The sequence below is a fragment of the Equus quagga genome, chromosome 16, assembly GCF_021613505.1.
Source record: "Equus quagga isolate Etosha38 chromosome 16, UCLA_HA_Equagga_1.0, whole genome shotgun sequence".
Lineage (NCBI taxonomy): Eukaryota > Metazoa > Chordata > Mammalia > Perissodactyla > Equidae > Equus > Equus quagga.
In genome coordinates, this window is record NC_060282.1 from 1,260,426 (window position 1) to 1,277,890 (window position 17,465).

The 17,465-nt window shown below is 53.6% G+C and overlaps 1 protein-coding gene across 3 annotated transcripts; it reads right to left on the reverse strand.

Moving 5' to 3' along the window:
• Positions 1-5,669: 5,669 nt before the first annotated feature.
• On the reverse strand, positions 5,670-16,109 carry ZNF707 (zinc finger protein 707). 3 transcript variants are annotated; one of them, XM_046642380.1, is made up of 6 exons: positions 16,048-16,109; positions 11,067-11,154; positions 10,212-10,338; positions 9,675-9,806; positions 9,109-9,237; positions 5,670-8,644 (listed from the first exon to the last, which is right to left on the reverse strand). In XM_046642380.1, the coding sequence occupies exons 2-6, from the start codon at positions 11,079-11,081 to the stop codon at positions 7,815-7,817; spliced, it is 1,233 nt and encodes a 410-aa protein (XP_046498336.1). In that variant the 5' UTR covers positions 11,082-11,154; positions 16,048-16,109; the 3' UTR covers positions 5,670-7,814. The 3 variants fall into 3 exon arrangements, with proteins under 3 accessions (XP_046498336.1, XP_046498335.1, XP_046498337.1); XM_046642379.1 differs by lacking the exon at positions 16,048-16,109 and having other exon boundaries at positions 10,212-10,351; positions 11,067-11,149; XM_046642381.1 differs by lacking the exons at positions 9,675-9,806; positions 16,048-16,109 and having other exon boundaries at positions 10,212-10,351; positions 11,067-11,149.
• Between the last annotated feature and the right edge of the window lie 1,356 nt (positions 16,110-17,465).

Consider the following 17,465-nt stretch of genomic DNA (forward strand, 5'->3'; position numbering starts at 1 on the left):
GCGGGAGACCGTTCACCGCAGCACGATACTCACGGGAAGCGTCCTTCAGCAGGACACAGCGTGAAGCTCCGTGAGGCTGCTACCCGAGGAGGACACGGAGCGTCCACGGTAGACTGACGAGAGCAGGTGCAGGACGATGTGGGGAGTACGGCTCCGTTATTGCGAGGAAAACAAACCAAAGTCATGGGCTTACTGACACGGCACAGGACAAGCAGCTGGGGACACGCCACCGTGAACAGACTATCCCCGCCCGGGGAGTGGGGCTGGGTGAGGGGGGTCTTTGACTTTTCGCTGTCTCCCAGAGAGGTATGCTTTCTCAAGTATGAGGCTTCTATTGAACCGTTAACTTGGAATAAATTTCACTAGAATAACATGCACTTGGCTCTCTTGTCTAGGCAAAACTTGCCTAATTTACTGGTCAGGACATCCAGAACCCCACTCCACCCTCCCCAGGGGGCACACAGTCAGACCACAGAGGCCTCGTGGTGAGGGGATTTCAATGGGTCATGAAGGAGAAGGACGACGCACAGCAGCTTGGGTTTTCTGGGTCCCAAATGGGAAGACTGGGATGCCATGCTTTGCAGGCCAGGAACCAGAGAGGCCAACTGTGCTGCAGCCCTGACAGCTGGCTTTTCTGTTTGAATGCAAGTGCCTGGCCTCAGCTTTGACTGCTGGCGCCCACTTGAAAGAGGGCATTCAGTCCAATGACGGCTGTCTGGAAAAAACACGTCGTCAGCCACTCGACTAGATAAAGAGCCATTGCTCCCCCCAGGCCCCCCAGGCTCCTTTGTTTCACAGATCCTGGTTGGTTTCTATAACTCACTTTTGGGGCCTCTTGTTTTTTCTCTTCCCAAGCTTTAAATTCCCACTCTTATGTTTTAAATTCACCAATAAAGAGTGAGCCCATGAAACCCTAGGCCCCCACCCTCCACCCCAAGAAAAGCAGAACCCCAGGCCCATGCGCTCACTCTCTGTACAATACTGTAATGATGGTGTCAATGCAAATAACCAATAGCCACTCTATAGGTAAGAGAGGGACGGTGAGGTCTACCTGAGCCAAGCTGAGGACTAGCCCCGGGAAGGCAGTCTCCACAAAGGAAGAAAGCGTTCTTGAGAAGCATGGTTTTCAGTACAGTTTTATACCTTTTTAGGACGAAGAACATACAGCAAACACACCAGGGATACACATTCATCAAAGGTTCAAAGAGATACGACGCAATTATAGGTTAGCAGGTCAACATGACCCTGCTGTCCGGGAAAGGAGACATCTCCAGGAGCACTGATACTCCGTGCAGGCACAGCAGTGAGCAGCCTATCCTCAAAGCATTCTTTACTTTGAGACAGTGTTTAATGCATCCTCCTCTTAGTTTTTTGTGCGTGTGAGGAAGATCGTTGCTGAGCTAACACCTGTGCCAGTCTTCCTCTATTTTATGTGGGATGCTGCCACAGCGTGGCTTGACGAGCTGTGCTAGGTCCGTGCCTGGGATCCAAACCTGTGAACCCCAGGCAACCAAAGTGGAGTGTGCAAACTTAACCACTACGCCACCAAGTCAGCCCCTAATGCATCCTTATCTTTAATGGTTAAAGCAGACGGACAGTGTATGTCTGACAGGCCTTAAGTCAAGCTTCTTTAGTTCAGGCCAAACCAGGTTTACACCAGAACAGTACCCCACACACCTCAATATGTGAAAATTCATTATCATTGGATACATTGCGACCTCGCTGTGTGGCCCCAGGCGGGCTGTGTAATTTCCAGGTGCTGTAGGTCATAAACCTTTATTTTGCCAAAGTTTCTTTATGGTTACTACTGAAGGGCATCTTGTAGTCATAACAGGAACCAGAAGGGCCGGCCCAGCCACAACAGTGGTTATTGATAGGCTGAGACCAGCACCAAACACCAACTCTGAGACGGAAACGCAGGCTGCGGGCGTGCTGGGGAGAGGATGTGTGCACAGGGAGGAGTGAGGGCCCAGGCCGACCCACAGGGCGCTCTGAAGCTGGTGCCTTTACACGCTCTGGAGCTGTTACACGTCTCCATCGACCTGTCATTGGAGGCAGTCATCAGGAAGGGGGGCCAACTTGGGCCAAACAACTCACTTTGGCCAAGGGCCCTTCCTGGAGGGCTGACCCATGAGGGCTGTGGCAGCAGCACTCTCAGCAGCTGGGGGACCGTCCCTTTAGTCCTGAAGGGGCATTCAAATGGCACGTCACTGCATCTGCTACAAACGCCAAAGGGTTGAGTTTTATTTGCAGGACTGGAGGGAAAAGTGAATCAGGAAATAGCAGGACTGGATTCATGTTGTACAGAAGGACCTGGTGCCTTTACTGGAGCCAGAGCTGCCCGAGGAATAAGGTGGGAGCTGCCAGGCAGCCTCATTCAGAAGGCACCACGGGAGACGACAGGAAGCCTCTACAGAATACTGTCCTAGCTCCCTTAGGTGTCTCTCCTCCCCAAATGGTAAGGCATTGGAGAAAGCCGCCCCCTCTCTCAAGCCTGTTCCCAAGTAAGTGACCTCCAGGAGTCTGGAGGAGCCTCACAGAGTAGCCTGAGGAGCCCACCACTTAGGAGGGACTCGGGGGGGGCCTGATGGCGGCACAGGACCACTCACTGCCCGCTTCTGCCTCCCATGCGGTCTCAGAAGCAGCGCTGCCCCGGGGCTGTCCTACAGTGGACGTCACTGAACTTCACCCACCCGCTGACTTCCCTGATTCCTCTTTTAAAAAGAACCTCCCTCTCCTCTTGCTCCTTTGTATGGAATTTTGTCGTACCCAAATTTTCCACATGGTCCTTGAGTTGCAGAAGCCCCTTCGGGTTGTGACAGACACACTGGACACCAGCTCTGGGGAGGCGGGCCCACGCGGTGCTCAGCCACTGCTCAGGCATGCATGCTGGCTCTCTGCCACCAGGGGCGGGCAGCCAGACGGGAAACTGGATGGCGCATCAGAGACAGTGGGGGGCACCCGCAAGCTGACCACCTTGTCTTCCCCCCTCTGCGGTAGGTAAAGATAGCCCCCGGCCACCACAAGGGGGCCTGCAAGTCAGGAGCTGCGAGCTGATCAGAAAGCTCTTCCAAAGAGGCCATCAAGAAACCCAGCTTAGTGGCAGCACCAGGAGCACAGTGAGCACGTCCTGAGGCTGTCTTACCGAGGCCTCGCCTTTCTTGGGGCTTGACTGTTGAGCTCTGCTTGGACTGTGGAGACAGGACATTCCTGCAGTTGCAGTCCCGCACTGCACACCGACACAGGCTGTCTTTCCTGAAAAGTGTGCGTGTGCGCAGGGGCTGTGCGGAGAGGGTGAGCGAACTCGAAGCGGTCAGCTGTGAGATGCCCGGGCCCCCTCAGAGTTCCCTCTGTGCCTCCTTGCCCCCCGGCTCCACAACCCACCATCCAGCTGTGGACAGTGATGAGCCAGGTGGAAAGGAGGTTTCCTAAAGTTAAGTCCGGTATGGTTCCGACATTAGGCTCATACTGAGGAATCCTCTTTTTTCATACTTTTGCTCAAAACCTGCACGTTTCTTATTCCCCAAAACATTTCATTTGGTGGGCCATGACTTCGATCCCAGGACACCACAGACGCAAGCATTACAAGGTGGATTATCAAGGGCAAGGCTGCATGGGAGAAGCCGCTGCCTCCTACCCGGGCCCTGCACTGCCAACTCCATGCGCACGCGCCCTCAGTGGAGGGTCTCAAGGGTTTGGGACATCTGCAGACTCCACGAAGACCCAGAACATCAGGTATGTAGTGTTTATGATGCATCCTTCCCAGCATGACCCCAAACATCTGTATTTACCAAGCATCATGCTTCCCCAAAGATGACCAGATGGTCTGGCTGCGGCTTCAGAACACACTGGGGCTGTTTGGGGCGCTCGGCCTGCTGGGAATGTGCTCTCCCTGAGCGCCAGGCTCTCCTCTCCCTGGACACACAAACTCCCTGGTCTTGGGCAAGGCTGCAGGGGCCACTGTGTGGTTCTCATGTTCCTGGGGTTCTCACTGCTCCAGGGCACACGTGTGCTGGGTGTAGACATGCAGGCTGGACAAGAGCGTCCCCTGGGGAGAGAGAGTGGAAGGCCAGGTCACAGGCATGATTCTTACAAATCAGCCCCAGTGGGACACCATCCTGCCCCAAAGTGGACTCACGTGTCCTCTGTCCCAGGGAAACGCAGGCAAAAGTGGCAGCTACTCCCCTGGCTGATGGTGGAGCTCCACTGCCACCAGGCTCGCCTGCCCTGAGAAGGCTGGTACTTCTCACCTGCTGTGAGACTCGGTCCTCCTGGGGACGTGGTGACAGCAAGAGCTGAGGTGCAGGCCCTGTTGTGCCCTTACAAGCTCCACTACCACGACTCTCCATCTGCATCTTGTCTGAAGGCAGCTTTCTCAGGAAGCGACATGCAAATGCACACAGGAGCCACAGCCTGGCCAGCCAGTACTGTGTCTGCCAATTACTGCTCCCTTGAAGGACTCTCCAGCCAGAGCCTGGGAAGCTGGGCACCAAGAAACTACAGACTGGGACATCCAGCACAGCCGTGGTGTAAGCAGTCGGTGGCAGTGAGCGAGGGGCAGCTGGAGGCCTGACGCTCCCACTCTTCAACTGCCCCTCAGCCCAAGGCGGCCCCTGGGATCAGTCGACAATTGTCGTCAGATGGAATTTAGTTAGTTACATAATTATTCATTGTTCATATTTAACTCCACACAATTGCATCATGAAGGATTAAAACCCAGAAACAGGGGAGACAGTCACCTGGCCAGCGGGCTCCTGCAGGACAAAGTTCGAGTCTTTAGAAGTGCTACCCAGAGCGGTGACTGCTCACACCCCCAAGGCAGGCCATTCAGACCTGCACACAAACACCGTCTGAAGGCCTTCACAACTCCACACATCGGGGGAAACCCACCAGGCACTTCCCTGCCCAACAGCTCTGAAGTGGAAGAAAAATACAGGCACTAGTACAAATGTTTGGATTCCATAAATAAGAGAAAAGTTACTCAAATGTTCCATTGGGTAGACTTCCATTTATTCTAGAGGCCCTGCACCCCACACCCCCATGTCCTCACTGGCCAGGAGAAGGCTGGTCTACAGACCAGGACTGACCCAGAGAAGCTCCTGCTATGACCTGGATTGTGTCCCCACAATTCCCACATGGAAGCCCTAACCCCTAATGGATGGTATTTGGAGGGGGCCTTTGGGAGGTGGTTAGGGTTAGATGAGGTCATGAGGGTGGGCCCCGTGATGGTATTAGTGCCCTTATAAGAAGAGACGGCAGAGCTCTCTCTCTGTCCACTATGTGAAGACACAGCGAGAAGGAGGCCATCTACAAGCCTGGAAGAGAGTCCTCACCAGGAACCCACCATGCTGACCGCATCTTGGACTTCTGGGCTCCAGAACTGAGAAAATCAATTTCCAATATTTAAGACCCCTAGTCTGTGGTGTTTTGTTATGGCAGCCCAAGCCAACTGAGACGGCTTCGCAACTTAAGACTTAATGGCTGTTTTCAACCATCTTCAGTAAGTGTTAATGAACTTAAAATATAATATCCTGTAAAACAAAAAAAAATACAGAAAAATTTCAAGCATACCCATCACCTAGCTTCAACAACTCATTCTGCCAATATTGCTTTGTCTTCCTTATTAGGATTTTAAAGCAAATCCCACATCACATCATTTCATCCATGAATGTCAGAATGTGTCTTTAATAAGGACTTTTAAAGACAGAACCACCATGACATTATCACAACAAAATCCTTAATACCACGACCATCCAGTCCATGCTGAGATTTCCACAACAGTCTCTGGCGTGCCTTCTTCAGCTGGTTGCGCAGATCAGGCTCAGACATGCTCAGAGCGCCCCGGCGGCCCCTCTCCCCAGCCTGACCCACTGAAAGGTCGTGCCCGGCGGTCCCTCTCCCCAGCCTGACTCACTGAGAGGTCGTGCCCGGCGGCCCCTCTCCCCAGCCTGACCCACTGAGAGGTCGTGCCCGGCGGCCCCCTCTCCCCAGCCTGACCCACTGAGAGGTCGTGCCCGGCGGCCCCTCTCCCCAGCCTGACTCACTGAGAGGTCGTGCCCGGCGGCCCCTCTCCCCAGCCTGACCCACTGAGAGGTCGTGCCCGGCGGCCCCCTGTCTGATCTGGCTCAGCGCTTCCTCTCGGTGGTTTGAACCTGCCCTTCACCCCCCATCCCCGTATCCTCACTCCTAATTCTATCATTCCATCCACATTTGTTAGCTGGAATTCTTAAAAACAAAACAAAATCAGAATCTTTCATCAACTATTTGGCTAACCTGAAACGGTGTTCATACCAGCAAGGGGGCAAGTGTCCTGCCCTGACCAGCTCTGAGTGGGAGCCGCTGCCCTCGGGAGCTGCACTTGGCAGTTATACTTCCGTGCTGGTCAAGCGGAGACGCCTGAAGTTTAGAACAAAGAGGTGCCTCTTCCTCCTAAAACTCCCTCTCGCGAACACGGCTGTCCCTTACTGCTCTAAGACCGGACTTCACTCACTGATTCAAGGTGCGGGACCTAAGTCTCTCCTGAAGGTGCCGTGGGGGGACTTCCATGGCAGTGGTCACCTTGGTGAGCAGTCAACCACTCCGACCTAATCAGCTCCTGGACACCACCCACCAGCACAAAGGCACCTGCAGTTGCTGTGGTGACCATAAAGCCACAACATGGTAGTGGCTGTGGGGGTCCTACTTAGCAAAGAAAGATCCTAAAAGCAGAGGGCCTGGGGCTGAGCAAAGCCATCACAGACCGGGAGCCATCTCGGTGACACGTCCACATGCATACTCAGGTCTGGTGAGACCCATCCAGGCCTCATGGGCCAAACGGGAACCCTCTGCCGGCTTCCTCACCACACGTCCCTGCAGCCGACACAGGCTCTGACAGACAGTCACCACCAGAGTACCAGAAGCTCCCAGTGCCTGACCTCACCGGGCGGAGGGACTCAGCTGTGCTCTTGGGAGCAAAGGGCTGAGTCTGGAGCGAAAGGACCGTGCAGACCCACATGGCTTCTTCGACAGATCTGCGAGCATCTGATCACATAACTCTGGGAGAAAAGCCCTCCGAACTGCACGTGCTCACAAACATTAACAAACACACACAGCAAGATGCCATGATGTTTTACCAAAGACCTAGTATCTACAAGTTAATCTAGGCTGGAGAGAGGGGCCGCAGCAACGGGGCTGCCAGGGCAGGGTTCTTAGACACTTGTGAGGACACACGGGCCCAAGCAGGTACCAGATGGATGCCGTGTCCTCACGCAGAGGACTTGCTAACCACAACTCTGGTTCTGAGTTCCGGGTGACCACTGAAGGTCTGGAATCCTCTGACGAGCTCACGACATTACAAAGGTGCCCCTTTCTAAGTCGCACCTACAGAGACTGCAGGAGGGGCTGTACTTCTGTGTAAAACCCACAGCTGCCTTGCTTAAGATGCAGAAATGGGATGCAAGTTGAAAAAGACAAACAGACCAGACAAGGAAGGGAGTGAAAAAGAGGTAGGAAGGGAAGAAAGTTAAGGTCACAGGGAGCGGCCCTTGGCCCTGGGGAGGGGCAGGGGCCTGGCACCTGGAACCTGGCGCTGCGCCTGCTTGGCCTCCTCCTGCTCCCATGACCATGGGAGCACCCGGGCTCCTGCCACAGTGTGCCCCTCAGACCCACTTCTCCTGGAGGGCGGTGTTCCCAGTGATGCCACTCGGGGGAGCCAGGAGCTCTGACTGCACCTTTCCTGCAGGTCTGGGATCAAGGCGGCTTCTTCCCGCCTCGTTAAGTCAGGACCCACCGCCTCCCGCGGCGCCTGCAGACACAGACACGCGCCGTGGGCGCTCCTACACTTCCCCTCTCCTGTGGGTCCTCTGATGCCGCGTGAAGAAGCCCAGGTGGCGGAAGCCCTTCCCGCAGCGGTCGCATTCGTAGGCCCTCCTGGTCAGGTGCAGCCTCTGGTGGATGCTGAAGCCCTTGGGCCACCGGAAGGCCTTGCCACACTGGGCACACGTGTAGGGCTTCTCCCCGCTGTGGATCCTCTGGTGGTGGGTGAGGTTCTCCCTGGTGCGGAAGGCCTTCGCACAGTCTGTGCAGCAGAAAGGCCTCTCCCCGCTGTGTAGCAGCTGATGCCGGAGAAGGTTCGACTTCTGCTTGAAGGCCTTCCCACAGTCCCCGCACGGGTAGGGTTTGTGCTCAGTGTGGACCTTGCGATGCTGGGCGAGGCGGTCTTTCAGGCTGAAGGCCTGTCCACACACCTCACAGCTGAAGGGCTTCTCACTTGTGTGGTTTCTCTGGTGTCTCAACAGGTTTGAGACCCACCTGAAGGTCTGGCCACATTCAAAACACGCGAAGGACTTGGCTCCCGTGTGGACCGTCTGGTGAGCAGTGAGCCGGCTGTGACAGCTCAGGACTTTCCCACACGTGTCACAGATAAATGGCTGCTCCTGAGTGGGACGCTCCCGCTGCTCTTGGAGGCCTGGCGGCTGCCCGCAGCACACCCCACACCCGCCGCACTGCAGAGCCGCCATGCAGGGAAGCTGCACGTCGTCCGAGCTCAGAAGGAAGCTCTTCCCGAAACCAGCGCCAGCCTCGGCTCTCTTGGACTCGTGGATTTCCTCATGGGTTGCCAACAGCCGATTATGCTGTCTCTTCTGGTAAAGGGACTTCCCTGCTCCTGGGGAGGAACACAGGCGCTTACACAGGGCTGGCAGCCCTGAAGACGGGCCAGCAAAACAGAAGAAAAGCTACAAAATGTGTCCTATCAGCTCATTTCAATCTAATTAAGGATTCACTCCAAGTAAGTGGCACAGGCGTGGTAAGGAAACACACAGACAAGCCAGAAGTGTCAACAGTGGGAATGAAAGTGAACTGAAATGCTCACCCGAGGCAGGTGAGAGTTAGGTACACTCCTGCATCATCGACATGATGGAAGACTCTAAACTTCAAGATGGCTTACACGGCCCAAGAGTACAGGTACATACTTGTCTTCGCATAGGAAGAAAGACACCAATCAGGGTAGAAAGAACGCCCTAAGCTTGCCTCCGTCCATTCAACAAGGCCCTGGTGGGGTGGGGGGTGACGCCAGGGACAGGCGTGTAGAAGCTGGGCAGCTCTGCAGAGTTGTTCTGAACCACTCACCCTCCAGGATGTAAGCTCCTCTCCAGCCAGGGACCTGAGACCCTCTCCGTCCTGGGGCTCCACACAACCCAGTGTCTTCCCAGCTTGTCTCATTTTCACACAGCTGCTTGATCTCACTTCTGAGAGAATCTGAAATCAACAAGAGAAGCCCACCACTGCGCCCACCACGTCATTGATGGAGGGAGGCACCGTTACCATCTGGTTTTACAAAGGCATAAACAGCACACAAAGCACCTGCCCAGGCCACCGGGAAGACCCTCAGAGAAGCGGGTCAGGCTCCTGACTTCATCCTGTGACCACATGTGGCCGCCAGGCCTCAAAGAGCTACACCAAGGGTCTCCACAGGACAGTGCCCGGCCCTCTCAGGCCAGACCCAAACTGAGGCTGCGCCTGCTGCCTGCCCGCCTCACACATCCCCAGGGCGTGCTTGGCGCTCCTTGGGGCAGCTCTCAGTGCAGGAGTGTGGCTGACACCCCGTGGGTTTCCACAGTCTCATTAGGAAGCAGCTCGGCACCCACAGTCCCATTGGGAGAGGAAAACGGACAGACACTGCATGTTGAGCTCACCCGGGAGCTGGGAGGTGGGAAAATGGGGAGCCCTCCACGCTTCCTGAAACTTGGGTCTCTCCTGCTCCTCAACCCATGGCTCATCCCATTGTTCCAGGTGAGAGATGAGGTCTGGTCTGGGGCCGCAAAATCCTTCTCAAAGGAGAGAAAAGGTGCTGTTTTATTTGTAGAGAGGACAAAGCGAGGGCTCAGGCCAGTCCTCGGGGATCCTCCAGAGAAGCTGCCCCAAAACAGAGACAACAGAGAGAGAGAACGGAGTCAGGGCAGCAAATGGGCTCTCCTTCCCCCCTCCCTGCTGCTGGCAAAGGCCCAGAGAAGGTTCCAGCAGTGTCAAGTCCAACAGTGGATGGACCTGAGGAAGATGGGGCTGCCTCCAGGAGCACAAAGAAATGCCCTTGGCCAGACTTGGTGCAGAACAGCCCCTCTATGGGACATAGGACAAAGGCTCCCACTCCCAAACCCCCGTAGCCTGGACTCCAGGCCCCAGCACCATCGAGGGAGCAGGGAGGCTCTAGAGACTGAAAGCACAGTCCTTACCCAGTGTGGCCAAGTTCCCAAAATTATCCAGCATCACATCCCGGTAGAGGGCCCTCTGGCTGGGGTCCAGACACTGCCACTCCTCCCTTGAGAAGTGTATGGCCACCTCCTCGAAGGTCACCGGCTCCTGCAACAGACAGCTCCCCACCAGGAGCAAGAAGTCACACCTGGCTGCTCCTGAGGCTGGCAGGACAGCAGGAAATAAAGAGAAGCTAAAACCCACATGTCTGGGCTGGAAGAAAAAGTGTGTGTGCGCAGAGGCTGGAAGCTTAGGCATGAGGGAAGGCACATGTTAGGGACTAAATGTCTGTGTCCCCCAAATTCGTACGTAGAAGCCCTAACCCCAGTACGGCTGTTTGAAGACAGGGCCTCTAAGGCAGTAACTAAGGTTAAAAGCGGTCACGAGGGTGGGGCCCTGATCCGATAGGATCAGTGTCTTCATAAGAAAAGACACCAGAGAGCTTGCACACCCTCTCTCCCCCTCTCTCAGGCGGCCGTCTGCACGCCAGGAAGTGGGTCCTCACCAGAACCCGACCATGCTGGCACCCTGGTCTGGGACTTTCAGCCTCCAGAACAGTGAGAAGTACTCAAATGCTTGTGGTAGTGAGTTATGGCAGCTCTAGCAGACAAGATAGCACCTAAGAGAAGGACATGTATTTTCAACTTTTCTGTAACATCTACTGAGGTCTTACTGTAAATGAATCACATTTTCTTTTTGTTCCTCAGTCCATAAGAGGGAACGACCAATCAGGCAGGGAGCCACAGACCTCTGGAGGCACCACTGTGGACCCCTTGCCACGGTGGGCTGGAGGCTGGGGCTCGGGCACCTGCAGGGCTGGGGAAGGCTGCGCTTACCTGGGACACATCCATGGGAACAGCAGTGGCCTGCAGGGAGACGTGTGGGCCCCCGCTGGGGAAAGGCAGGTGCCGAAGAGCAGCCAATCTGGGGAGACAGAGAGTGAGTGAGAGCTGCAGCCTGGAAGCCCCCACCTGACTCAAGAGCTGCACCTACTCAGGGGGCCGAGGGGGATTCAGGAAAAACCAGTGACACAAGGGCACACATGCTGGTAGGGGATGCTGCTAGGAGGGGATGCTCCATAATGGAAGGGGAACTGGGGGCGCGGAGGGGGCCAGCACCACTGTAGGGAAATCACCAGCTGCCATGTGCTACCTCACACACAAGGACCATGACATTCCAGAAGGCAAGCCACAGTCTCTCACCAAATGATAGATGAGAGGAGCCATTTATGGCTGAAAGCCAACAGCTTTTTTGCAGACATGTCACTGGAGAATTTGGGGCTAAAACCCCACTTGAGGCAGCCTGGGTTCCCCCCCCAGGAGACAGGACCGGGACAGCCCATGCCCATGGCACTGCACACACAAACGTCCTCGGGCATCTTCCCACAAACAAGGCCACCTCACAGCCTTCCCCCAAACGCAGCTATGGTGCAGCTCTTTATTCTTCCTTATTCTCCATCAGAGCTTCATCATTCTTCACCTAGTTTGGGGAATAAGCCACAAGCTCCCAAACCGAGCAGCAGGCTCTGCTCAGATCAAGCATCTTCCCCCAGGTCTGCTCAGAACCACCCTCCGGGAAGCCCAAAGACTCCTGCCACAGTGGGCTCCTGTGTCCTGCCTGGGTGAAACATGGAGCCCCAAGATGCAGGAGAGGCCAGTTCTAAAGATGCCCCGAGAAAAGACAGACCAGCTGGAGGAAGATGCCTAGTTGCCCATATTAGGGATGAAAGAAAGAGGCCTCGCTACAGATCCCTTAGACATTAGAAGTATCATAAAGGGCCGTTACGAGCAACTTCATGCCAACAAACTCAGTAACTGAGATGAAAGAGACAAATTCCCTTAAAAGCACACTATGAAACTGACAAAAAAAAAAAAACCCTCCCACAGGGAAAACACCAGACCCAGCTGATTCACTGGTGAACGGCACCAAACCCTTAAGGAAGACTAGCACCAATCTTAGAAGCCTTTACAGGAACTGAGAAAGAATACATTCCAGCTTGTCTCACGAGGCCAGCAAAGCCTTGATACCAAAACCTGATAAAGACACTATAAGACAAGAAAAGCGCAGTCCAACCTCACTCATAAGCAGACACAGAAATTCCTAACAAAATATTAGGAAGTCCAATACAGTGATCTATAAAAAGAACTATAGTCTCCAAAAAAACTCCAAATGGAGTTTATCTGAAGAATACAAAGTTGGTTTGATCATCATTCACTGGAGTTAATGACTCCAGGGCTGGAAGGCACCAGATCAGAGCACAACTTCCCACAAGGATGCCTTTGCCCAGCTCAGCTCGGGCCTCTGTGGCAACCTCTCTTCACACCCATCTGCCTCACTCGCCACACCCACCTCCGGCCCAGCCACTCCAGCTGAGAGTTCTGCCGGAAGTTCATGGGGTTCATCCTTTGACATTCACTGGTAGTTACAGCTAACTGCTAGATGTTTTCCTGAGTATGTTTGTCAGGTTGAGATTTTCCTCATCTTTTCCTTTCAAGGGCATGGCATCACTTTCAGTCACAATGACTTCCTCAACTTTTCCTGTCACTTGAAAATGAAGCAATACAATTACCCACATTAACAGAATAAAGGAGAAAAACTACCATAAGAAAACTATATGATTATCTCAGTAGATGTAGAAAAGGCATTTGTTAAAATTCATCATCCAATCCCGAGAAAAACAAGGAACAGAACAGAAGCTCCTCACCCGGATAAGCCTGGGCTGACATCACAGCTAAAGGTCAAAACCCAGCTCCCCCTCTGGGCTCAGGAACAAGGCACGGCTGTCCGCTCTCACTGCCTCTCCTCAGCCTGGCGGTTCAGGCCAGTGCAAAGAAGGAGAAAGAAACAGAGCCATAAAGATTAGAAACAAAGAAGTGGAACTGTCGTTATCCAAGGATGACATGACAGTGCTTGTAGGAAAATCCTAAGGAATCCTCAAGCAAATAAAAACTAGAGCTAATGAGTGAAGTAAGGTCAGAGGATATAAAAACCAACTATATTTCTACCAGCAATGAATACTGGGAAAGTGAAATAAAAATTACAATGTAATAATTGCAAAAACAACAAAAAGTCAAATGCCTAGTGGGGCATAACAAGAAATCCTCAGTTCCTGGTACAAATCTCCTCAAACCCTTGGAATTTCATTCATAAGGAGCGCCCCCCTTTTTTTTCTTTTGTTGAGGAAGATTAGCCTTGAGCTAACATCTGCCAATCCTCCTCTTTTTTGCTGAGGAAGACTGGCCCTGAGCTAACATCCATACCCATCTTCCTCTACTTTATATGTGGGACGCCTGCCACAGCATGGCTAGTCAAGTGGTGCCATGTCTGCAGCCGGGATCCGAACTGGCAAACCCCGGGCCGCTGAAGCAGACCGTGTGCACTTACCCACTGGGCCATGGGGCCGGCCCCAGGAGCCCTTTTTTAACTTATGTTAATGAGGTGACTTGGAAAGCTCCTAAGTTGGGGGGGGGGCCTGGTTGCCGGGGAATCAAACACTGTGAGGAGAGGGTTGGAACTTTCCCCTCAACCCCTGGGGAAGGGACAGGGGCTGGAGGTTGGACCAATCACCAAGGGCCAACGATTTCATCAATCATGCTTGCGTAATAGAACCTCCATAATAACCCAAAGGAGGGGTTCGGAGAGTGTCCAGGTTGGTGACCACGTGGAGATTCGGGGAGAGTGGCTGCTGGGAGAGGGCATGGAGGCTCCGCACCCTTCCCATACGTGCCCTGTGCATCTCTTCCCTCTGGCTGGTCCAAAGTTTCATCCTTTCATGACAAACCAGTGATCTAAGTAAAGTAAGCAAAATGTTCCTGTGAGTTCTGTGAGCCGCTCCAGCAAGTTAATCAAACCCAAGGAGGGGGCGAGGGACCCTCCGATCGGTAGCCAGTTGGTCAGAAGCACAAGAGAGGACCTGGACCTGCAAGTGGCATTTGAAGTGTGCGTGCGCGCATTGGGGGGCAGTTCTGCACAACTCAACCCTTAACCTATGGGGTCTGACACTATCTCCAGGTAGCTAGTCTCACAATTTAGTTAACTGCTTAGCGGTGTGGGAAAAAAAACACACATTGGACCTAGAAATACATTTAACAAAAAATGTGCAAGTCCTCCACTCTCAAAATTACAAAACAAAGCTGAGCAAACTTGAAGACAGAAGCAAACTGAGAGAAAGCCCATGTTTATGGGGATTAAGCTTTCAATTCTCCCTAAGGGATCCAGAACTTCAACGGCACTCCAGGCAAAATTCCCAGCAGGTGTCTTTTCTTTTTTGTAGAAATGGACAGGCTGACTATAAAACGTACATGGAAAAGCAAAGCACCTCAAATAATCCACCTTGAAGAACAAAGGGGGAAGACTTACACTACCTGATTCTAAGACTAAGGTTCAGCTACAGTAATTAAGACGGCGTAGTGTTGGCATAAAGACAGACATACAGATCAACGGAGCATGACAGTTTGGAAACAGACCCACACATACAGTTAAGTGTTTACGACAAAGGCACCAATGTAATTCAAAAACACCAAAGTTTTTTTTTTCAATTAATGGTGCCATAACAAGAGAAAAAATTACATTTGTACAGTTAACACCCCCTGCCCCACCCATACCCAAAAAGAATTCAAGATGGATCAGGGATGCAATGTAAAAGCTGAAGCTATAAAACGTCCAGAAGAAAAACTCGGAGAATATCTTCATACCCTTGGGGCAGGCAAAGATTTCTTTCATGGAACCCTAAAAGCACTAACCTTAAAAAAAAAACTGATACATTGGACTTATCAATTTATTGTGCTTATCAAAAGACAGTTAAGAAATGACAAGGCAAGCCACAGACTCGGAGGAAACATTCCGAGTACACGTATCTGACAAAGGACTCCTATCCAGAAGTCCTCCAAGTCCATAATAAAAAGAAAAACACAGTTTAAAATGGGCACAATATTTGAACAGACACTTCACCAAAAGACGCCCGGTGGTCTAGACACACATGAAAGGTGCGCCGGGCACATGCGCCATGAGAAGCGTTCAGGTGGAGACTCAGCTCCTCCAGGCACGGATGAGCACCAGGGCGACGAAATCGGAACGGTTCCCTGAACTGAGCACCCACCACGCGCTGCGAACGGGCTGGACGCGGCCTAGGGAAGCAGAGGGGGCGGGAGGGACCCGTGAAGCAGGCAGGGGCGGCGAACCGAGGGGTCCCGGGCCGCGGCTCGCGGGACAGGCAGGAAGGGAGACTACCGGCATGAGTTACGTCTTCGAAGGACCCGTCCGGTGGACACACCAGAAGGCAGCAAGGGGAAGACAGTGAGACGACCTCCGGGAGCCGAGGTCGGAGGCGGAGGGCGGGGGTGGGGTCGCGGAGGGGGAGTCTGAGCCGCGGGAAGGAGTGAACTACGACGGAGTCTGCAGCGCGGCGCCGGGGGCGCCGGGAGCACCGGGGCGGGGCGGGGAGACTCGCCCGCCGCGGGATGGCGGGGGAGGCGCGCTGACGGCGTGTGGACACCTGGCTGGCCGTGACCCTAAGCCGGCAGCGGGACGCGGTGTCCGGATCCCACCGCAGTGGTCCAGCCGGCGTCGCAGACGCGGAGATCGGCTATGAGGTGACCGTGGCCGGGTCCCGGGGGGCCCAGCACAGCGCACGCGGGCGCGCCCCTAACGAGCCGAGGACGCAGGGCCGCGGAGAGGAGGCCGCGCGGGGACGGGCGGAGAGCGGAGCCGAGGCGCACCGCTGACTGGCAGGTGGGCCCCGCCGTCCGATCCCCGAGGGCGCGGGCCGGGGAGGCGGCGCGGCGACGGGGCGGAACGCGAACCGGCGCCGGGACTCACCCGCTGCCCCGCGCCGCCGCTCCCGGCTCGCTCCAGCTTTCTCAAACTTCCCCAGCGGAAGTGCTCCTTCCGCCGCCGGAAGCGGCGCTCCCGCCCAGCCGGGAAGCCCGTCTCAGTGGTGCGCGCAGGCGGCTCCCAGGGGTCCAAGGGGCGAGCCAGCCGGCCCCACTCAGCCTCCGTCTCCCACCTCCGCCCCCAGCTGAGGGGCGCGGTCTGAGCGCGCGGGGAGGTCTGTGGGTTTTTATTTCTACTGTGGTAAAGCACACATGACATAAAATTTATTATCTTAGCCATTAAGTGTGCAGTGGTGTTAAGTACATTCACATTGTGCATTTGAGCTCCAAGCTTCATCTTGCAAACCAGCAACTCAGCACCCATTAAACAACCGCTTCTGTCCGCTCTTTGCCCCAGCCCTTGACAACCATCTGCTTCTATGAATTTGATTAAGTACATCGGATAAGTGGAGACGTACCGTATTTGTCTCTTTGTGGCTGGCTTATTTCACTTAGCATGATGTCCTCAAGGTTCATCTACGTGGTAGTGTGTGACAGGATTTCTTCCCTTAAGGGTGCATAAGAGCTCTATTGTGTGGATAGACCGTACTTTCTTTATCCATTCATCCCCTGATGGACGCTGGGGCTGCTTCCCTTGGCTATTGTGAATATGCTGCTAAGACCATGGGTGTACAAGATCCTGCTTTCAGTTCTTTTGGGCGTCCACCCAGAAGCGGAATTGCTGGGTCAGATGGTACAGTCGTGTGCCGCGGAATGACGTTTTGGTCAATGACAAACCGCATATACAGTGGTGGTCCCATAAGATTATCATGGAGCTGGAAAATTCCATCGCCTAGTGACGAGGTAGCCATCGTAATGTCGAGCGAAGCGGTGTTTGTGGTGACGCTGGTGTAAGCCAACCTTCAGGTCCTTCGGGAGGTGTTCCAGAAGGCGTTGCTATCATAGATGATAGCTCCATGTGTGTCCCTGCCCCTCAGGTCCTGCCGTGGGAGGATGTGGAGATGGAAGATGGTGATATTGATGATCCTGACCCTGTGTAGGCCTAGGCTAATGTGTTCGTCTCTTAGGTTTTAACAAAAAAAATTTAAAAGTAAAAAAAAACAAAAATTTTTTTTAAATAGAAAAAGCTTATAGAATAAGGATATAAAGGAAATATTTTTGTACAGCTGTGCAATGTGTTTGTGTTTTCAACTGTTATTACAAAAGTCAAAAAGTTTGAAAAATTAAAAAGTTTATAAAGAAGTTAGCATAAGCTAAGTTTATTATTGAAGAAAAATTTCAAAATAAATTGAGTGTAGCCTAAGTATACAGTGTTTATAAAGTCTGCAGTACTGATGTCCTGGGCCTTCACATTCACTCACTGCTGGCTCACTGACTCGCCCAGAGCAGCTTCCAGTCCTGCAG